Source organism: Choloepus didactylus, chromosome 21 (genome assembly GCF_015220235.1).
Source record: "Choloepus didactylus isolate mChoDid1 chromosome 21, mChoDid1.pri, whole genome shotgun sequence".
NCBI classification, from domain to species: Eukaryota; Metazoa; Chordata; class Mammalia; order Pilosa; family Megalonychidae; genus Choloepus; species Choloepus didactylus.
Window position 1 is genome coordinate 18799959 of NC_051327.1, and position 17986 is coordinate 18817944.

The 17986-nt window shown below is 49.9% G+C and overlaps 1 protein-coding gene across 1 annotated transcript; it reads left to right on the top strand.

Annotated features, from left to right (window-relative positions):
* The first annotated feature begins 1836 nt into the window (after nucleotides 1-1836).
* Nucleotides 1837-4494, top strand: MOGAT3 (monoacylglycerol O-acyltransferase 3). Its single transcript, XM_037813744.1, has 8 exons — nucleotides 1837-2119; nucleotides 2163-2282; nucleotides 2438-2545; nucleotides 2632-2702; nucleotides 2980-3184; nucleotides 3406-3580; nucleotides 4000-4202; nucleotides 4287-4494. Exons 1-8 carry the CDS (start codon nucleotides 1837-1839, stop codon nucleotides 4439-4441), a joined length of 1320 nt encoding a protein of 439 aa, XP_037669672.1. The 3' UTR covers nucleotides 4442-4494.
* Nucleotides 4495-17986: the final 13492 nt, after the last annotated feature.

Below are 17986 nucleotides of genomic sequence, written 5' to 3' on the forward strand. Positions count from 1 at the left end.
TGGGCGCCAGGGACAGGACCAGGAGAAGAAAGTGCCCCCCGGAAGCATGTGTTCTAAAGAGGGGAGGCAGGAGAGAGGCCGGCGCCAGGCTGTCTTCGTTCAACAGGATCAGGAAAGGGGACCCCCTGGAGATGCATCCCAAGAAAGCTTCCTGGAGGAGAGGGGAATTGAGAAGCAGACTTGAAAGAGAAGAGAGAGACCTCCTGAGAGCATCTGGCCTCCAGATGCACTGCGGACAGCAGGACACGCTCCTTAGCTTGGACTTGCACTACCTTTCTGGACTTATTTCCCAACTGTTTCCTCTCAAAGCCTTTAAAAATTCATCAGGCCTGTTCAACTCATCTACTCCAGCTCACATGCTGTCAGCAGGTCCTTCCTTCAACCTGCCTACTGGTGAAACACCTGCCCAGGCTTCCTTCCTGGCAGGCAGGTGAGGCTGTTCACCTGTTTGAGTTATCTTTCTGTGTGCACAGAGCCTCTCTCTGCCTAGACTTCTGAGTCCATCTCACCCCAACCCCATCGCCCTTATGGTCTATAAATGAATGGTGGGTGGAGGTGGGCTGGGCAGGGACAGGAGATTGCCCCCTCCTTGGCAAGGTCCCTGGATGGGCAAGTCTGTACGAGGTGGTGGCGGGGCTCAGGGACAGAAGGCACCCCCGCCTGAGCAGTGCATCCTGGGTGCTGGTCTCCTACAGACCCACCATTCATTTACAGACCATCTACCATACGCCGGGCATGCTGAGCATAAGGCCTGTCCTCTGTTGCTTATGGTGCCACTGACGTGACTTTTTACAGAGAGCTGTTCTGGGAGAGCTTGTGACCAGGGGGATTGAGGGGTGCAGTGGGTGCCAGGCCTCCCCAAGGAAGGGTTCTTCTCTGGCTTGAAGGAGTCTGGGGGCAGGGAAGGGCGGGGAGGGGTGGGGGCCTAGGGCCTGAGTGCGGCCCTCCCTCCTCCAGCCCAGGAGTGCCTGGCTGTGCTCCTGCTGGCACGTAGGCAGGGCCTGGGCCCTAGCGGTCCCCTACCTGGTCTGGCTCTGCGGAGACAGGGACACACCCCAGGCCGGAGGGGCAGTCAGGAGGCATTTCCGGTGGTGATTACTTCCCCATCACGGTGAGGAGGACAGTGTGCTTGGCGGGGAAGGGGGCTTCAGAATACACCCCTGGGAACACCAACTCCCAAAGCCCAATCTCACCGTCAGGATGGGGTGTGCACCCTGAGCACCACAGCTGGTGAAAACCATAGAATTGGATCCCTCCCGCTACTACCTCTTCAGCCTCCACCCTCACCTGGTTCTGGTCATGAGAGCTTTTGGCAACTTTTGCACCAAGGCCACCAGCTGCACCCAGCCAGAAGGAGGAGGTCGGGGGTCGGGGCCTGGGATCCCGGGTCCAGGCCCGGCTCGGCCCCGCTGGCCTCGACCCCCAGGCCGGACTTTGGCAAAGCCCCCAGTCCTGAACACGGTCCAGGCGGCCGCGCGGCCCGGGGGCGAGAGGCGGTGGTGCTCCCCCTCCGGGCTTGGGCGGGGGAGGGCGGGAGGCGGCGCCGGGGGTGGGGCGGGATCGGAGCGGCCGCCCCCTCTCGCCTCCCGTCCCGCCCACAGTGGGGGTTCCGCGGCGCCGTGGCGAGCGCCGGGCTCTTGGCGCCCTGCGCGGTCCCCTCGGTGACTGGGGGGTGGGAAGTTGGGGGGGGACATTAAAGGGAGGGGCAGCCGCGCGTGTCTGTGTGTTTGTGCGCGGCGAGGAGAGGGGCCGCGGCATCCAGGGGTCCCTGCCCCACCCTGAGACCTGCAGCCGGGCCCGGGGCCGGGGCGGGGAACCCGACGGGCCGCCCTGGAGATGGCGCACCCCGCCGCCGCCGGGCTCCCCAGCTGCTTCTGGAGGCCCCCCCACCGCAGGGCCCCGGGCGCACCCCACTACCCCACCCCAGCCCCGCCCGCCCCGCGGCCGGCTCAAATCCCCGGACCGAAGAAGTTGAAAGATCAGTGCGAGGAGGAGCTCGGAGACGTCGGGGGGGTCTCGGATCCAATGTCCTTCGCGTCTCCCACCCGCGCACACGCTCTGGAGGGCGAGTCCGGCTCCTCGGCCGAGCAAGCCTCCCCAGGCGGGCCGCGAGCCCACCGTGTGTCCTCCGGGGGGGGTCCTCCCGGCCTGTGGCCTGAAAGGAGCTACGGGGATGGGAGCTGCGACAGCCCCGGGCGCCTCCCCCACCGTGAAGACCCTGCTCAGGCAGCAGCTGGAAAGGGTGGCCGCCTTGAACTATGCGTTTTCTTTCCTCTTCCTGGGTGAGAGGCGGCCTTGGCGAAAGGAGGTGCTGATGGAGAGCCCCCGGGGGTGGAGGGCGAGGGGAGAGGCTGGAGGGAAACGGCCGGGAGCGGGGGATGGTCGTGGGGGGGGTGCGTATAAAGCTAGCTCCTTTTCTCTCTCACCTGGCACCCAGGCGTTTTGTCCTCCCTTGTCACCCTTTACCTCCTCTTCACCCCTTTCTGGTTCCTCTCTGTCTTCTACTTCGTGTGGTTTTATCTGGACTGGGACACCCCCAATCGAGGTGAGCTCTGGACATGGCCCGGGGAGTGGGAGATGGTGGGGAAGGTGCCCCCAGAGGTTCCTTCACCCATATTTCCCTGCCCACAGGTGGAAGGCGTTTCAACTGGGTGAGGAACTGGACAGTTTGGAAACTGCAAAAGAGCTATTTTCCTGTCAAGGTCACTATCCGCAGAGATTGCCTCCCTCCCCTCCCCCACCTCCCACCCAGATCCACCCCAAACCCCCTTATCCTGGAGCCTGAGCCTAGGCTGTGACAGTTCAGGTGATGGGGCAGGGGGCAGGGGGCAGCACGGGGTTCCAAAGTGGGTCCCCTGTGCCCTCAATCCCATCCCAGGACCTTGAGCTCTGAAGTCTATTGGGGCGGAGGGCGGCTGTTTTCAGCTGCCTTCCTGCCTTCTGTGCCTCCCTCCCTCCATCCTGCCCGACACCCCAAAGCTGGTGAAAACGGCGGAGCTGCCCCCCAACCAGAACTACGTGATGGGCGTGCACCCCCACGGCGTCATGTGCACGGGGATCTTCTGTAACTACGTGACTGAGAGCACCAGCTTTTCCCAGCAGTTCCCGGGGATTAGGTGCACGCTGGCTGGGCCGGCCGGCCTCTTCTACAGTCCCCTCTACCGCGACTACGTCCTGGCCATGGGTGAGCCTCGGCAGGGTGGGAGGAGGTGCCCCCTGGCTGGATCGCCCCTCCCAGGGCAGGGACCCTGGCCTGAATAGCTTTGGAGCAGAAGTGCCCTCCATCCTCCCCTGGAGAGGGAGGAACGGAGAGAACTGGGCATGGGACCCCCTGACACCTTGCAGAGTGAGTAAAGGGCTAGGGAGCCACAGAGGTGACTGCCCCCCATGTACCCGTGCCCCCAGGAATGTGTTCCGTGAGCCGTCAGAGCCTGGACTTTATCCTGTCCCGGTCCCAGAGCGGGCAGGCCGTGATGATCGTCATTGGGGGTGCCCATGAGGCCTTGTACTCAGTTCCTGGCAAGCACTGCCTCGTTCTCCAGCAGCGCAAGGGCTTTGTGCGGTTGGCACTGAGGCACGGGTGAGTGGGCGCGTGGGCGGACGCCCGGGCCGGGTCGTCTCCCGGTGGTGGGGAACAGGGCCCTGTCGCGTCGGTCCCCAGAGCTCCAGGTCACTTCAGGGGCAAAGGGCAGGGCCCCGGGGCTCGCCAGTGCTGCCTTCACGTCCCCTTCCCACACTGTCTCAAAGGCGAGACCTGTGAGATGGGACTGATACCTGCCTTGCAATAATGTTGTTATAAAGACGAGTACACTGCCGTTTCCCAAGCGATGTGAGTACCTTCTTCTAGATCTTCATAGCCACGGTCGTTTGCTCCCAATGGCCAAGGAGAGTGGAATCTGGAAGTGGGAAGTGCCTGCCGCCCTCTGCATCTCCTGCATCGGGGCCAGCCAGGAGCTGCTAGCCTGACAGTCCCTCTTCCCTCTCGCCAGCCCTCCCCAGGGCCGCCCTGGTGCCGTTATATTCCTTTGGGGAGAATGATATCTTCAAGCTTAAGGCTTTTGAGAGAGACTCCTGGCAGCACCTGGCCCAAATGGTCTGCAAGAGGCTCATAGGCTTTTCCCCAGGCCTTTTCTGGGGCCGCAGCATCTTCTTGGCCAACTTCTGGGGCCTGCTGCCCTTCCCTAAGCCCATCACCACCGTGGGTGAGTGCCCACCCCTGGGGGAGGGTGCTGCTGGCAGCGGGGTGGGCAGCAGAGGCCTCTGACCTCTCCGTTGTCTCCCTGCAGTGGGTCACCCCATCCCGGTGCCCCAGTGCCTCAACCCCACCGAGGAGAAGGTCAGCCACTACCACGCGCTCTCCGTGAAAGCTCTGGAGCAGCTGTTTGAGGAGCACGAGGAAAGCTATGGTGTCCCTGCTTCTACCCACCTCACCTTTATATAGCCCTGGCCTCGGCTCTTCCTGAGCCCCCACAGCCGGAGCGCTGAGCCCTCCATCAGCCGTGCGCCATCCCTCCAATAAAAGCTGGCTCTCTCCCACCCCTACATCCGAGACTCTGGTCCCCGCCTACCCACACCTGGTCCACTCTGGTTCATGCTCGCTCTCTGATGTGCTACGGCTGGGTGTCACCACCCTGAATCGTCCGCAGCATCGAGCCTTCACTTTGTCGCGTGACCTTGGGTTCATCTCTTCCTTTTGCGGGCCCCTTCTACTTCAGTAAATAAAGGCACCTGCTTAGCAAAGAGCTGGAGGGCAACAGGACAATGTTGAGAAAGGGGAGGCTTCAACAAGTGAGTATGGATTAGATAGGTGGAGGAAGTAGACTGGCTAGTGGCATGCCATGATAAAAAAGTTGAGCTTGGTCGGGGCATTTAACAAGATGGGGGGTGGGGATGATCCCCAGTGGTAACAAGAATAGAGTCAAGTTCATACATAGCTTCTTTCTGCACCTCCTCCCCATCCTATATCAGGGATTTATTTCACTCGGCATCAAGGCCTTCTGCAAACCCAGTGTATTAGTCAGGGCTCTCCAGAGAAGGAGATTTAGGACCGGAAATGGCTCATGAGACCATGAGAATTGACAGATCCAAATTCCGTCTGGCAGGCCATGGTTGGGAACTCAGTGGTGACGTTGAATTCCCCAGGAGTGGCTGGCTGGCTGAAGTTGAGATAGAAATTCTTTCTGACTGGATGAAATCCTCAGTTTTCCTTTAAGGGCTGCAACTGATGGGATGAGGAGACTCCTCTCATTGCTGAAGGCAAGCTCCTTTGTTGATTGTAGATGTAATCAGCCATAGATGCAATCAACTGATGACTCAAAGCCCCAAAATGTGCTCAAGTAACAATCAGGCCAGTGTTCATCACCTGACCAAGTTGACACATGAAATTAACCAATACAGCCCACCCTTTGTCAGCTTGGCACTCATTCACATCTCCTTAAACCATGCTTAATCCCTAAAAGACAATAACAGTCACACTATTGTCTAATATAGTTTAACTGTCCTACCTACAACCAGAAATGCACTGACTCTTTCCCCAGAAGAGGATTCAAGTCCTTGGATAATATTCACTCTTAAACTTGACATCCTATAACTTAAATACCATGGCATAAAGTTAATACAACTTATGTGATAAGGGGATAAGCAAGGAAAGACAAAGGTAGTTGCTTAATGTACAAATACAAACATTCATGACAAAACAAGGAAGAAATAGTCGTAACCCTTACATTCTCGTTTCTGCAACTGATCAAGTGGTTGTAGCTCGTATTTATCACCACCTTCTTCCACTGCCCTTTCCATGTTCCCTTTACCCTCAGCAAGCACCTCAGCTGGCGTGGTTCTTTGCCAGGTGGGGCGACCCAAACCTTCATTCCTGAAGGGTTTGGGCCATTGGTTGTCCTGCCTGAATTGGGTTGTTGCGGTTTTCCATTGACTTTAATCACAAGGCATGGTGGTATTAAGAGACGCCGTAGGGGATCTCCTGAATTCCAGGCAAACTCTCCTTTACTTCCATTGTGCAGTAGCAGTCCCATTTCTCCTTGATAATCGGGATCAGTCACCTCAGCCAAAATTCCCTTTGCCTGTGGATTCAAAGGCAGGAGGAATCCAAAGTGGCCAGATGGCAGTCTTAATTTCCAGTTCAATGGAATCATCATTTTATCTCCTGGTGGAAGCACCCTTCCTTTTGGAACTAAGACCTCTAGAGCAGCAGAGCATAAGATCATGGGCACAGGAAACAAACATTTTTCTAGTGGATCACTAGGGGTAATGGTGAGTGGTGCCACTCTCATTTCTACCCCATTGAGTCCTGGCAATGGGAGAAAGAGCACCATGGAGTACATACTGATTTAGAGCATATATAGCTCCCTGAAAAACATTGCCCCAGCCCTGCAAGGTGTTTCCACCCAGTTGGAACCATAAATGAGTCTTCAAAAGGCCATTCTACCATTTTATCAATCCAGCTGCTTTGGGATGATGGTGAACATGGTAAGACTGGTGAATTCCATGAGCATGTGCCCATTCCCACTCTTCATTTGCTGTGAAGTGGGTTCCTTGGTCAGAAGCAATGCTGTGTGGAATACCATGATGGTGGATAAGGCATTCTGTAAGTCCATGGATGTAGTTTTGCAAGAAGCATTGTTTGTAGGGAAGGCAAACCCATATCCAGAGTACACATCTGTTCCAATAAGAATTGTCCCTTCCATAATGGAAGTGGTACAATGTAACCAACGTGCCACCAGCTAACAAGCTGATCACCTTGGGGAATGGTGCCATATCAGGGTCAGTGTGGGTCTCTGCTGCTGGCAGATTGAGCACTCAGCACTGGCTGTTGCCAGGTGGGCCTTGGTGAGTGGAAGTCCATACTGCTGAGCCCAGACACAACCTCTGCCCTTCCACAACGGCCACTTTGCTCATGAGCCCATTTGGCAATGACAGGAGAGGCTGGGGAAAGAGTCCCACCAGTATCCACAGAACAGGTTATCTTATCCACTTGATGATTAAAATCCTCCTCTGCTGAATTCACCCTCTGGTGAGCATTCACACGGAACACAAATATCTTCACTTTTTTTGCCTATTCAGAAAGGTTAACCTACATACCTCTCACCCAGACCTCTTTGTCACCAATTTTCCAATCGTGTTCCTTCCAAGTCCCTGACAATCCAGCCAAACCATTGGCCACAGCTCATAAATCGCTATACAAACACACCTCTGGCCATTTCTCCTTCCAAGCAAAATGAACAACCAGGTGCACTGCTCAGAGTTCTGCTCACTGGGAGAATTTCCCCTCACTGCTGTCCTTCAGGGATGTCCCAGAAAGGGGCTGCAGTGCTGCGGCTGTCCACTCTTGGGTGGTGCCTGCATATCACGCGGAACCGTCTGTAAACCAGGGGCCAAGTTTTCTCTTCCTCAGTCAACCGATCACAGGGAATTCCCCGAGAGGCCTTAGCTGTGGGTTGGAAAAGAGAAGGTAATGAGGCAGGAGTTGGGGCCGTGGGCCTTTGGGCCACTTCCTCGTGTAACTTATTTGTGCCTTCAGGGCGCACTCAAGCCCAATCTCATATATACCACTTCCATTTGATAATGGTGTGTTGCTGTGTATGCCCAACTTTATGGCTTGGTGGGTCATACAACACCCAGTTGAAGATGGGCAACTCAGGTCTCACAGTGACTTGGGGGCCCATGGTTAAGCATTCTTTCTCTACCAAGGCCCTGTAGCAAGCCAAAAGCTGTTTCTCAAAGGGAGAGTACTTATCTGCAGAGATTGGCAGGGCTTGACTCCAAAATCCTAAGGGTCTGTGCTGTGACTCTCCTCTAGGAGCCTGCTAAAAGCAGGGGAAGGGGGAACAGAACATTCTTGAACGGACTGTCATAAGATAGCTTTGTGTTCTCTGGGCTTGCAGCTATTTAAAGTTGATTCTTCTTATTCATGTATTCTTTGGAGATTTCTCCTTAAGGGCTGGTTGTGCTTTCTTTTCTTTGCCCTCTGTCCCTGGTTTCTGCCCATGTATTTGATACAGACTTTTTCTCTGGGAGTCCCATATCCTTATGGGATAGGGGAGATAGGGAAAACACACACACACACACACACACACAGACACACACACAGCTGGAGGTTGTTGTTCCTTGGAGCACAGGCTGGTATTGATGCAGCTGCTTTTCCTTCCTTCTTTCCTGCAGTGGAAACTCCCAGCCAACCACAATCTGGGTCCTGGGGTTAGAGCTCATAGCATCTAGAAAGCATCACCAATTTCTTCTCTTTTCTGGAGACTGGGGCTCCAGAGTCCCTTCCCCACTATTTGCTTTGGAAATATCGCATGTGGTCCATTCTGGCCCTCCTTGGGGACACAGGGCCTCCTTATTGCATCTTGGTGTCGCAGCCGGAACTTTAATGCTAAGGTCACGTGTCTTTTTCTCTGGGGTCTTCTCCTGTGGGGCAGAGGTACCACCTTCAAATGGGGACTGGTCGCCAAAGGGTTGGGGGCGGGGGCAGTGCGGGAATGAGAAGACCCCTGAGGACCATCTTCCGAGCCTCCCAGCCTTCCCATCCCTGGGAGCGGTGGGTTCTGTAGGGGGCGGGGAGGTGGGTGACTTGGGGGAGCCGGGAGGAGGCTCCAGTCCCCATCAGGCCCCAGTCTGAAATCTTAAACAACTGTGTCCTGGAGTGGGGGCGGGGGTTGACCTGAGGCCGGGGAAGAATACAAGAAGCCAGGAGAGTCCAGCTGAGAAAACCTGGTTGACCCTGGGGACAGAGAGATGCTCCCTGTGAGGCCTCTGTTGCTCTTGGCACGGAGAGGCCAGCTCTGGCATGAGAGGAGAGAGGGAGAAAGGGAGGGGCGTTCTCTTCCGTGTGGAAACGAAGGGGTATGGGGAAAGGCCACCGCTGGACCTGATGGGTGTAGGTAGGTTGAGGTCAGGCTTCTGTCTCTAGAAGAGACTTGTTGTCCATTTGTGGGTGTTGTGGGTGGGGTGCAGCGACAGCAAGTAGCATGTGCTCTGTTACTGCTGAGGGTCATGAATCACAGGTGTGCCCCTCCCGTGACAATGTCCCCAGTGAATGAGTGCCATTCCCTGTCTGTGATGCCAGCTTAGCATCCTTCCTATCACCATGACAGACCATGGACACTGGTGCCCCTGCCCCAGCCAACCTCTTTGTGAATGCGCTCTCCTCTCCAGGAAGCCAGCCCAGATGGTAGGAAGATATAGGCTTCAGGTGGCCCTTCCTGAACCTCCACCAGGATCCTCTCCTTCCAGGTTCTGATCCCAACCAACATGAGGGTAAAGGCCTTCTGGCCCACATATTCCCATCTTGCTTTCTAGGCCTCCATAAATAATGCCTCGGTCTTGGGTGTGAAGGGTTGGAGGCTCAAATAGAGAAGGAAGGAAAGCCCAGGAGCCAGGTCCACATCGCCTACCTCCCACCAATCTACCAGCCTCCTGGCCTGAGATTTCATGGGAAACACCCAGAAAGGCCTTTTGAAGAGGGAGGCAGGGACAAAGTGTATGTTAACCAGCCATTTCCCAGGAGCTGCTCTCACTGGGATTCCAATCACTTGGGACTAAATCTCCCAAAGTCAGCTCTCAGCTTGGCTTTTGCACTGAGCTCGGCTGATCTGGGCCAAGAGTCAAGACTCTCAATCTGGTGATCTCCAGCCCAGACCTCAGGGCAACGGGGCCTGTCCTAACCGGTTCTGCCCCCAGGCCACAGATCATAAGCTAGAAATGTACCTGCCACCTGGTGCTGTGACAATGACAACTTCTAGGGTACAAAAATAGGATAGTGAGTTGGAGGTGCATATATTATAGGGGATGGTCCATCTGCACAGGGCAAACAGCCGACAGAGCCCAGGCAGGAGAGCAGCGCACCCACCTCTGCATCCCACAGACCTGGCTTTGAATGCCAACTCCACCAGCAACTGACTATGACCTTGGACAAGTCACCTAACCTTTCTGAGCCTCAATTTTCCCCTCTGTAAAATGGGGCTACCTATGTCACAGAGTTGTCTTTGTTTTTGTATTTAATTTACCTTTTTATTAAAATACAACCCAGGAAAGTGCACAGATCACAAGGATACAGCTCAGATGTTCGTGAACTGAACATACACAGTGTTGTCGGAGAAGTGAATGACACAAATGCAAACTCATGGGACAGGGGATGAGAACAGACAGATGACTTTGGGAGAGCTGCCACACGTTGGCTTCCCACCCTTCTCTATGCTTGGGTTTCTCTCCTTCTTCTCCCCCACGAAGAAGCTGGGTGGAGACTTCTGGAAGGCTTCTTGGAGGAGGGGAAAGAGGCGAGCATTGTAGAGGGTTTGGGAAGAGGTCCTTCAGAGGCAGGTGGAGGAGCTGGCCCAGCCGGCCAGAGCAGCCTTGTGGTCTCTGGGGCAGGAAATGGATCAGGTTAGGGAATGGTTGCAGCTGTTCTGGAGGATCAGATCCAATCCGAAACCCCTAGACTTAGTCCTGAGCCCTGGGCCATCCCCACTCGTCGGGCACCTCCAGAGACCCTAAATGCTCTGGAACTCTAGGAGTCCCTCTAGTCCTTCTCCTGGTCCTGCCTCCCAAGCTCCAGTCCCTGCAGGTCCTCCCTATTGAAGAGTCACCTGTAGGGACCCAGGGCCCGGACCCCCTCCCCTCCATAGTGAAAGCAAGTTATTTCATGCAGCCACCTACTTGACCGGGACAGACATTGAAGGCCGTAAGACTTCCCCAGGGGGGATGGAACGTACAAATGGTGTCATAAACAAAGCATTAAAACTCCCCTCCCCTGATCACTGCTGATAGCAAATCTCTACACCCCGTGTCACAAGACCATGCTGAAACTCTGTTCTCACATCCTATGGAATGTCCTTGTCCTAACCCTTATAAACTACCCCCGGCACCTCCAGCTCTTTGTGGAGCGCTAACATCCATCTTTCCCAGCCGTCCGCCACTGTGGAACCATCTCTCCTGTCCGTAAGTCCCATTAAATTCATGTGCAACTCCGTGCCTGGAGTGTTCTTGGGTCTTGGGGCTGAGCTGGGTTGGGGAACATCACCCTACCTGCAGGTTGAACGTGACATCTGTGTACCCAATGAGTCTCGTTTCCTCAACTGCCTGCTACCTTCAATCACCTTTCCCTCCTTCCTCTCTCTCCACCCCCTGGAACCGCAGTCTGATTTCCTGAACTCTACTGTCTTTTTTCTAAATGTTTTTAGCTTCTTCCCTTACTCCATGCCCCCACCCTTCCCAAGGATTCTCTTTGAGATCACAGGCCTTGCCTCTCATCTCCTCCATCTAATGCCTTCTCATGCTGGCAAGATGCTTTTCCCAAAGCCCTGATTTCAACATGTCATTTTCCCTATTCATTCACTGTCACTGGACCTCATCATCCTTGGCACAGCATTTGAGGCATGTACAAACAGAACCCAGCTCAGCCTCCCAACCATCTCCAACTCAGCTCTCCTCCCCAACCTGAGCTCTTCCCACCATCCTTGGCATCCCTACCATCAAGTCACAGCTCAGTTGCCTATAGTCACCACCTGCTAGGTGTGGACTTGCCCAACTCATATAACTTCTAAGCCGTGGTCACCACAGACATCATAGAGCCATTGCCTCAGGCTTCAAATGCAATACATATGCAAAGCATGGAGCCTGGCAGAGGACTCAATAAATGTTGGCTACTGTCATTAGTATCTCACCTATCTCTTTCCCACAAAATCTTCTCCTAACCAAGCAACATCACAGGGATCCCTTCTGTGTGCTTGTAACATGTTGTGCCACCCATGATTTTGCAACCATTACCTTTTATTGTATGTTATTTCGCTTTCTCCAGGTAAATGCCAACGTGCAGGGCAGGGAGCATGTTGTGTTCATTTTTGCATTGTGACCGTGTCCTAGTGATGACGGTGCCTGATGCATGGGGAGTGATAAACAAATGGAACACACACACCAGGCCAGTGCAGAGGGAGGCAGGCAAGCATGGTTTGCGGCGTGTGCCCGGCATAAGGACGCCCTGCTGGGAGGGTGAGGGGTGGGGACTCTCTTCACAGAGCCACACACCCTGGTGCCGGGCTGGTCCACCATGGGGAGAAAGGGTGCCTTTTTCTAATTCACATGAAGTATGATCTGCTTGCCAAGCTGTGTGCCTGGGGGGCACATCAACCCGAGGTGGCCTTTGTGCAACTGAGACATTGCCCAGTGTTGGGTGGTGGCACACATTCCCCAGGGGCTCTTCTCTTTGAGGAAGTGCAAATGGCAGATGCACAGAAAGAAGGCGGGTCATGAGAGCCCTAAAGGGCATTGAGCTTCTGATTTGTTTCCAGAGTGCAGGGTCCTTAAGCTGCTTCCTTATATCATCTCTCCTTCCGTGTAGCTGGATAATAAGACCCAACATTGTGTGACTTCTCCTTGAAATCTGGAGAGCCTAATTTATAAATACTTGAACTAAAGGAGCATTTGGAGCTCAGCTTATCGCCTCGCCTCAGGGCTTGTGCCCGCCATGCCATCCTCCCCGTGGCCACCAGAGAGCTCTCTCTACTCACAAGGCAAATCTGTCACTCTTCTGCTGGCCCCCGCCCCTCTTCTCCGGTCCAAGGCGCAGCCCATCCTTAATGCAACTCAGAACTGCTTGTTCTTGCAAGGCTGGCTGTTTCTCACCGCTAAGCTTTGCTCAGGTCCTTCTCTCCAGCTGAGACCTCTCCCTTTCTCATCATCTCAGGGAACCTAAGATTCAGCTCAGGATCCACCTCCAGGTCACCTGCCCTGACCCATCTACATGTCCAGAGCCCCTTCTCTGCATTCCTATCATGCTTCCTAAAGATCAGCCCTCTCCCTCTGGTTTGCTTTGAAACACCAATTTATCTAAAGATCAGATATCTTGAGCTTCAGTAAAGGTAGTAACTGCACTGTATTGAAACACATTGAATATGTGTAAATCCATGAGCTCAGAATGGCACTAATAAGAATTGATTACCATTGATTGATGCTAAGGAGCCACTCATATTGAATATCGAGCATTTATCCTGCCTTTCTTTTATGAACTATGCTATCGTAAATAAAGTTTCCCTTTACTGGAGTATTCCAGCTAATAAATAAAAATGGGATGATGAAATACATCACCAGCTTGCACCTCCTAATAAATAACTGGATTTTAACCTTGGGCATCGATGTACGATAACATTCTATTGAGACAACCAGCTTTGACCTCTGATAGAAGATGCAATGCCACCCGTAAAACAGACTTTACCAAAGCTGGAAATTGACTTCTAAAGATTCTCAATCAGCAGCGTCCAATAGAAATTTAATGTAAGCCATATATATAGCGGGCCCTTTCCAGCAGCCAAATTAAACAAGTAAAAAGAAACAGGTAGACTTAATTTCAGAATCTGTTTTATTTAACCCAAAATATCCAAACTATTACTTTAATATGTAATTGATATAAAAAATAGTAATGCAATATTTTACATTTTTCTTTTATACTTAGTCTTTGAAATCTGTTCTGATTTCAATGTTTCCATGCTAAATTCTTATTGGAAATACTTGGTCTGTAATTCAATTTTATAAAATTCATAACTGAAAAACTAGATTCACATGCCAAATTGTTCTGAACGTACTAAAAGTTTTTCCAATAACTGAAGTGAATATGCATTTTAAAACTTAAGTGAACTAAAATTAAATTAAAATTGAATGAGTCTTCCTCGTGAGGTGGGACATGGATTCCGGGAATGAGCCTGACCCTGGATTCAAGGGGTTGAGAATGGCTTTTTGACCAAAAGGGGGGAAAGAAAGGCAACAAAATAAGGTTTCAGTGGCTAAGAGATTTCAAATAGAGTCAAGAGGCTATCATGGAGGTTACTTTAATGCAAGCTTCAGTTAGATATGCCAAATGGCCACAGTATGATAAGCCCAAGTCAACAGTAGTCCCCAAAACCCTAAATAATGCCCGGATCCCTATTTGACACTATATAAAAGTTTCACTCACTAAGTTTATTCTTCAGAAACTTAACTCCTATGCCAGCTAAGTCCCAAATCCCAGAGGCAATGGCCTCTCCAAGAACATTAGCCAGATGTGTCCCCTTTTCCCATAATGTCGACACCCCTTTCCAACATGAACAAGTTAGGGTGGTCACTGCCTAGACATCCCTGAAGATTGGGAAAATGATTAAACTAGGGGAAGGGGTAGCAACAGACAAGATGGAATTTAACAAAGGATTATGAATAGTGAATCTTTCTATAATTTTCTTTCTCTTAGTTGCTAAGTTACCAGAATAGCTAGAATGATAGAATTGAAATGGTGGAACTGTAACCCATAGACCCTTTGAAATTTGTTCTGTGGCTACTTGTTAAATCGTACTTTGAAAGTTACTACCTTTTTGCATATATGTTATATTTCACAATAAGGAAATAACTGAAACTGTGGAGCTGTAACCCATAACATTCTTTGAAATTTGCCCTCTAACTACTTGGTAAATTTCACTAGGAAAATTATCACTTCTATGTATATATGTTATAGTCCACAATAAAAAATATGATTAAAAAATTAAATTTGATTTAAAATTCACTCCCTCCATTGCGCTAACCACATTTCAAATGCCCAGTAGCCAGGTATAGCTGATGACTTCTTCACAAAGGGTCAGTGGGCCAGCGACTAGTCTATAGGCAATGCAGAGGAAAGAGGGTACATTAAACAACATCCTGGTGATGCAATCAGCAAAACACAGTTGGTAGAAAAGTTTACAGGATGAACAATGTCGTTTCTTCAACACGTAAGCTGCAGAAAGAGAGATGGAGGGTGTTTGATGGTTTGGAGCTGTAGGTACTCCAGAAAAACATGTTCTTAAACTTAAACCATTCCTGTGGGTGTGAAGCCATCATAAGTCAGACCTTTTGATGAGGTTACTTGGGTTAAGGTGCAGCCCACCTCAATCAAGATGGCTCTTAATCCTGTTAGTGTAGTCCTTAAAAGCGGAATGAAATTCAGATATAGAGAGAAAGCCATAGGAGCAGCCAGAAGCTGAAAGTCAACAGAACCCAGAAGAGAACGGAGAGACAAGGAGATGCTGAAATGTTGCTTGCCATGTGACATGTTAAGGACCAAGACTCACTGGCAGCCAGCCCCAGAATGCCACAGCCTTCAGGGAGAAAACATCACCTTGATGATGCCTTGATTTAAACTTTTTCCTAACCTCAAAACCATGAGCAAATAAATTCCCATTATCTAACCCACTCCATTTCATGGTATTTGCTTGAGCAGCCAAGGAAACTAAAACAGAGGGGAAACCTATAGATTAAAAGAAACTTAAAATAAATGTCAACTCTATTAGTTACCTATCACTGTGTAACGAATTACCCCCAAACCTAGCAGATTAAGACAGCAAACATTATCTCAGTTTCTACAGGTCAGGAATCAGATGGTTTTAGCTGGTCACAAGCTGTTGGCCAGGAAAGTAGTAACTCCAGGCTCGACGGGTTGAAGGACTTGCTTCCAAGTTCACTTACGTGGTTGTTGATGGGTTCTTTGTGGTTGGATGGAGGCCTCAGTTCTTTGTCAGGTGGTCTCTCCACAGAGCTGAGTATCCTCAAGTCAAGGTAGCTGGAATCCCCCATAGCCAGGGACAAGTAATCTGACAGAGAGAAAGAGTCCAAGACACAAACTGTAATCACTTCTTCCTTATACTACTGCTGACCCAGACCAACCCTGGTACAATGTGGGAGGGGACAACACAAGGCGTAACTGACTACCAGGATGCGGGGTCATTGGAGGGCATCTTGGAGACTGGCTACCAAGTCAGCCAATCGCCATGTCTGGATTCTTTTGACTCCTGGTTCAGAGAAACAAACATAACAATAATTTTTTAAAAGACGTTTATGATACAATTAGATATCTGAACACTTGCTTGTTATCTGACAATATCAAGAAATTATTGTTTATTATTTTAGATGTAATAATGGTATTGTAGTTTATATATATATATACACATATATATATTTTAAAGAAAGACTCCTTAGCCTTTAGAGATAAACACAGAGATATTTGCCAGTGAAATGATATGATGTCTGGAATTTGTTGCAAAACATTCAGGGAGGTGGGTAGTAGCTTGAGCTTCAGACAAAACAACGCTGGTCAAGAGTTGATAACTGTTGAAGCTGATGGTGGGTTTGAAATGGACCGAAACCTGTTGGTCGACTCAGGTTCTCCTTTTGAGCTTGTTTTGCAGGCTGATGCAACCTGAGCATATGCAGAAACTGTTGTCACTGTTTTGTCTCTTTACGCCTCAAAACTTTCATCTCCGTTAGAAAAGGCCTGAGCCCAATCAGGTCATGATTCAATGGATTTGGGTTTCATCAAGTGACCTCCCGCTCAATTAAGAGTATAAGGACAGAAAATAGTTTAAAAGTAAAGAGCATGGAAGACAAGAATTCACCTTTAACACATTTTTACTAAAGGAGCACTTAAGGTAAAAGGGACAAGTTTACAATGTAAAAATTAATTGATGCATTACCAAGCCTGGGAGCCCCCACTCCTCCAGATGCAAATGGACATGAGATCAGAGAGCTCCCTCTTGTCTGAGTTATAGAAAATCTATAGCATCTTGATTTAGAGTAACTTACAGTCATATTCTATTTTTACATTAAATAATGCTTCATGAACATGAATGTCTCACGAAGCAAAGCATTTCAACCCATGAGTGGTTCAAGATCAAACGAAGGTGTCCACATTATCAGAGACTTAGCCTTGAATGCCTGTAAAACTCTATGGATAATATTTTTACTAATTAAGCTATGATTTCTGTAAGAGCAATGTAACATACTTTTACTTGTATAAAAATTAGAAAAGAGATTACTATTACTTGTCTGTAACTTGTTAATATAGCTTTTTTTCATTTTATTCTATTGATTAGTTTAGCCATTACATCATGTTGATAAAATACATTTGATTAGGACTGTATTCAACTTTGCTACATTACTTCGACTTATCTATGATTAAAGTAACAGCTGCAGCCCCATCCTGTTTTCTTTTTACACAGAGGACTAGATGGCTACATGTTATCTGTATCTAAGAAGGTTGAGAGGGCCTTTCTGCTTTCTTGAAAATATTCAGTTTCTACCTGTTTAGCATCTCCTACAGTATAATCTTCTAATACAGGACTCAAAGATATGAATCATCTGTCTCAGTTATTATAGTAAGGCCTTTCCACTTTTTATCATTTGGACATTGTACTTGAGTGTTTTTAGGTAAAAGTTCTGTTAAATATGCTTCTATATCAGAAGAAATAACTGGCTCTTCAGTTTCAGAACAGAAAACATCAGGTGGTATATGGAGAGAAATAATCAGCGTTCTCATTATCAGATTCCTCAGTAGAGATATTATCTTGTAATAAAACCCAGACTGTTATCCTTAGATGAATTCCAAGATGCCAGGCAAATCCAATACAAGAGGTCCATCAAGAAGGAAAATCCAGTGGAAAACCTTCCTTTAACAAATATGGGCAAATCTATGCCTGCCCAACCAAAGCACGCCAATGCCCACCTCCCATTCCTATAAAATCTCCCTTAGCCCTCAAGTTGGGGAGGCAGATTTGAGCCTTGCCTCTTGTCTCTTTGCTGGTTGACCTCACAATAAAGCTCTTTCTTTTCTCAAAATCCCAGTGTCATAGAATTAGTTCCTGTACACAGCGGGGAGCAAGCACTTGCTTGGTAACAGATTCACAAAGCATCATTACACTGTTCCCTTCTACTTCTTTTTTAAATCATATTTTTTATTGTGGAATATAACATATATACATAGAAGTGATTACCTTTCAAGTGCAATTTAACAAGCAGTTAGAGAGCAAATTTCAAAGAATGTTAGGGGTTACAGTTCCACAGTTTTAGTTATTTCCTACCATCTACTTTTCTGTATGTTAGTCTCCAGAATAAAAGTGTGCCTTTGTTTTTGTTTTTTGGTAACAATTTTATTACCTGGCTTAGGTGGCCTGCTAGATTGAACTTCTTATGAGCAGAAGTG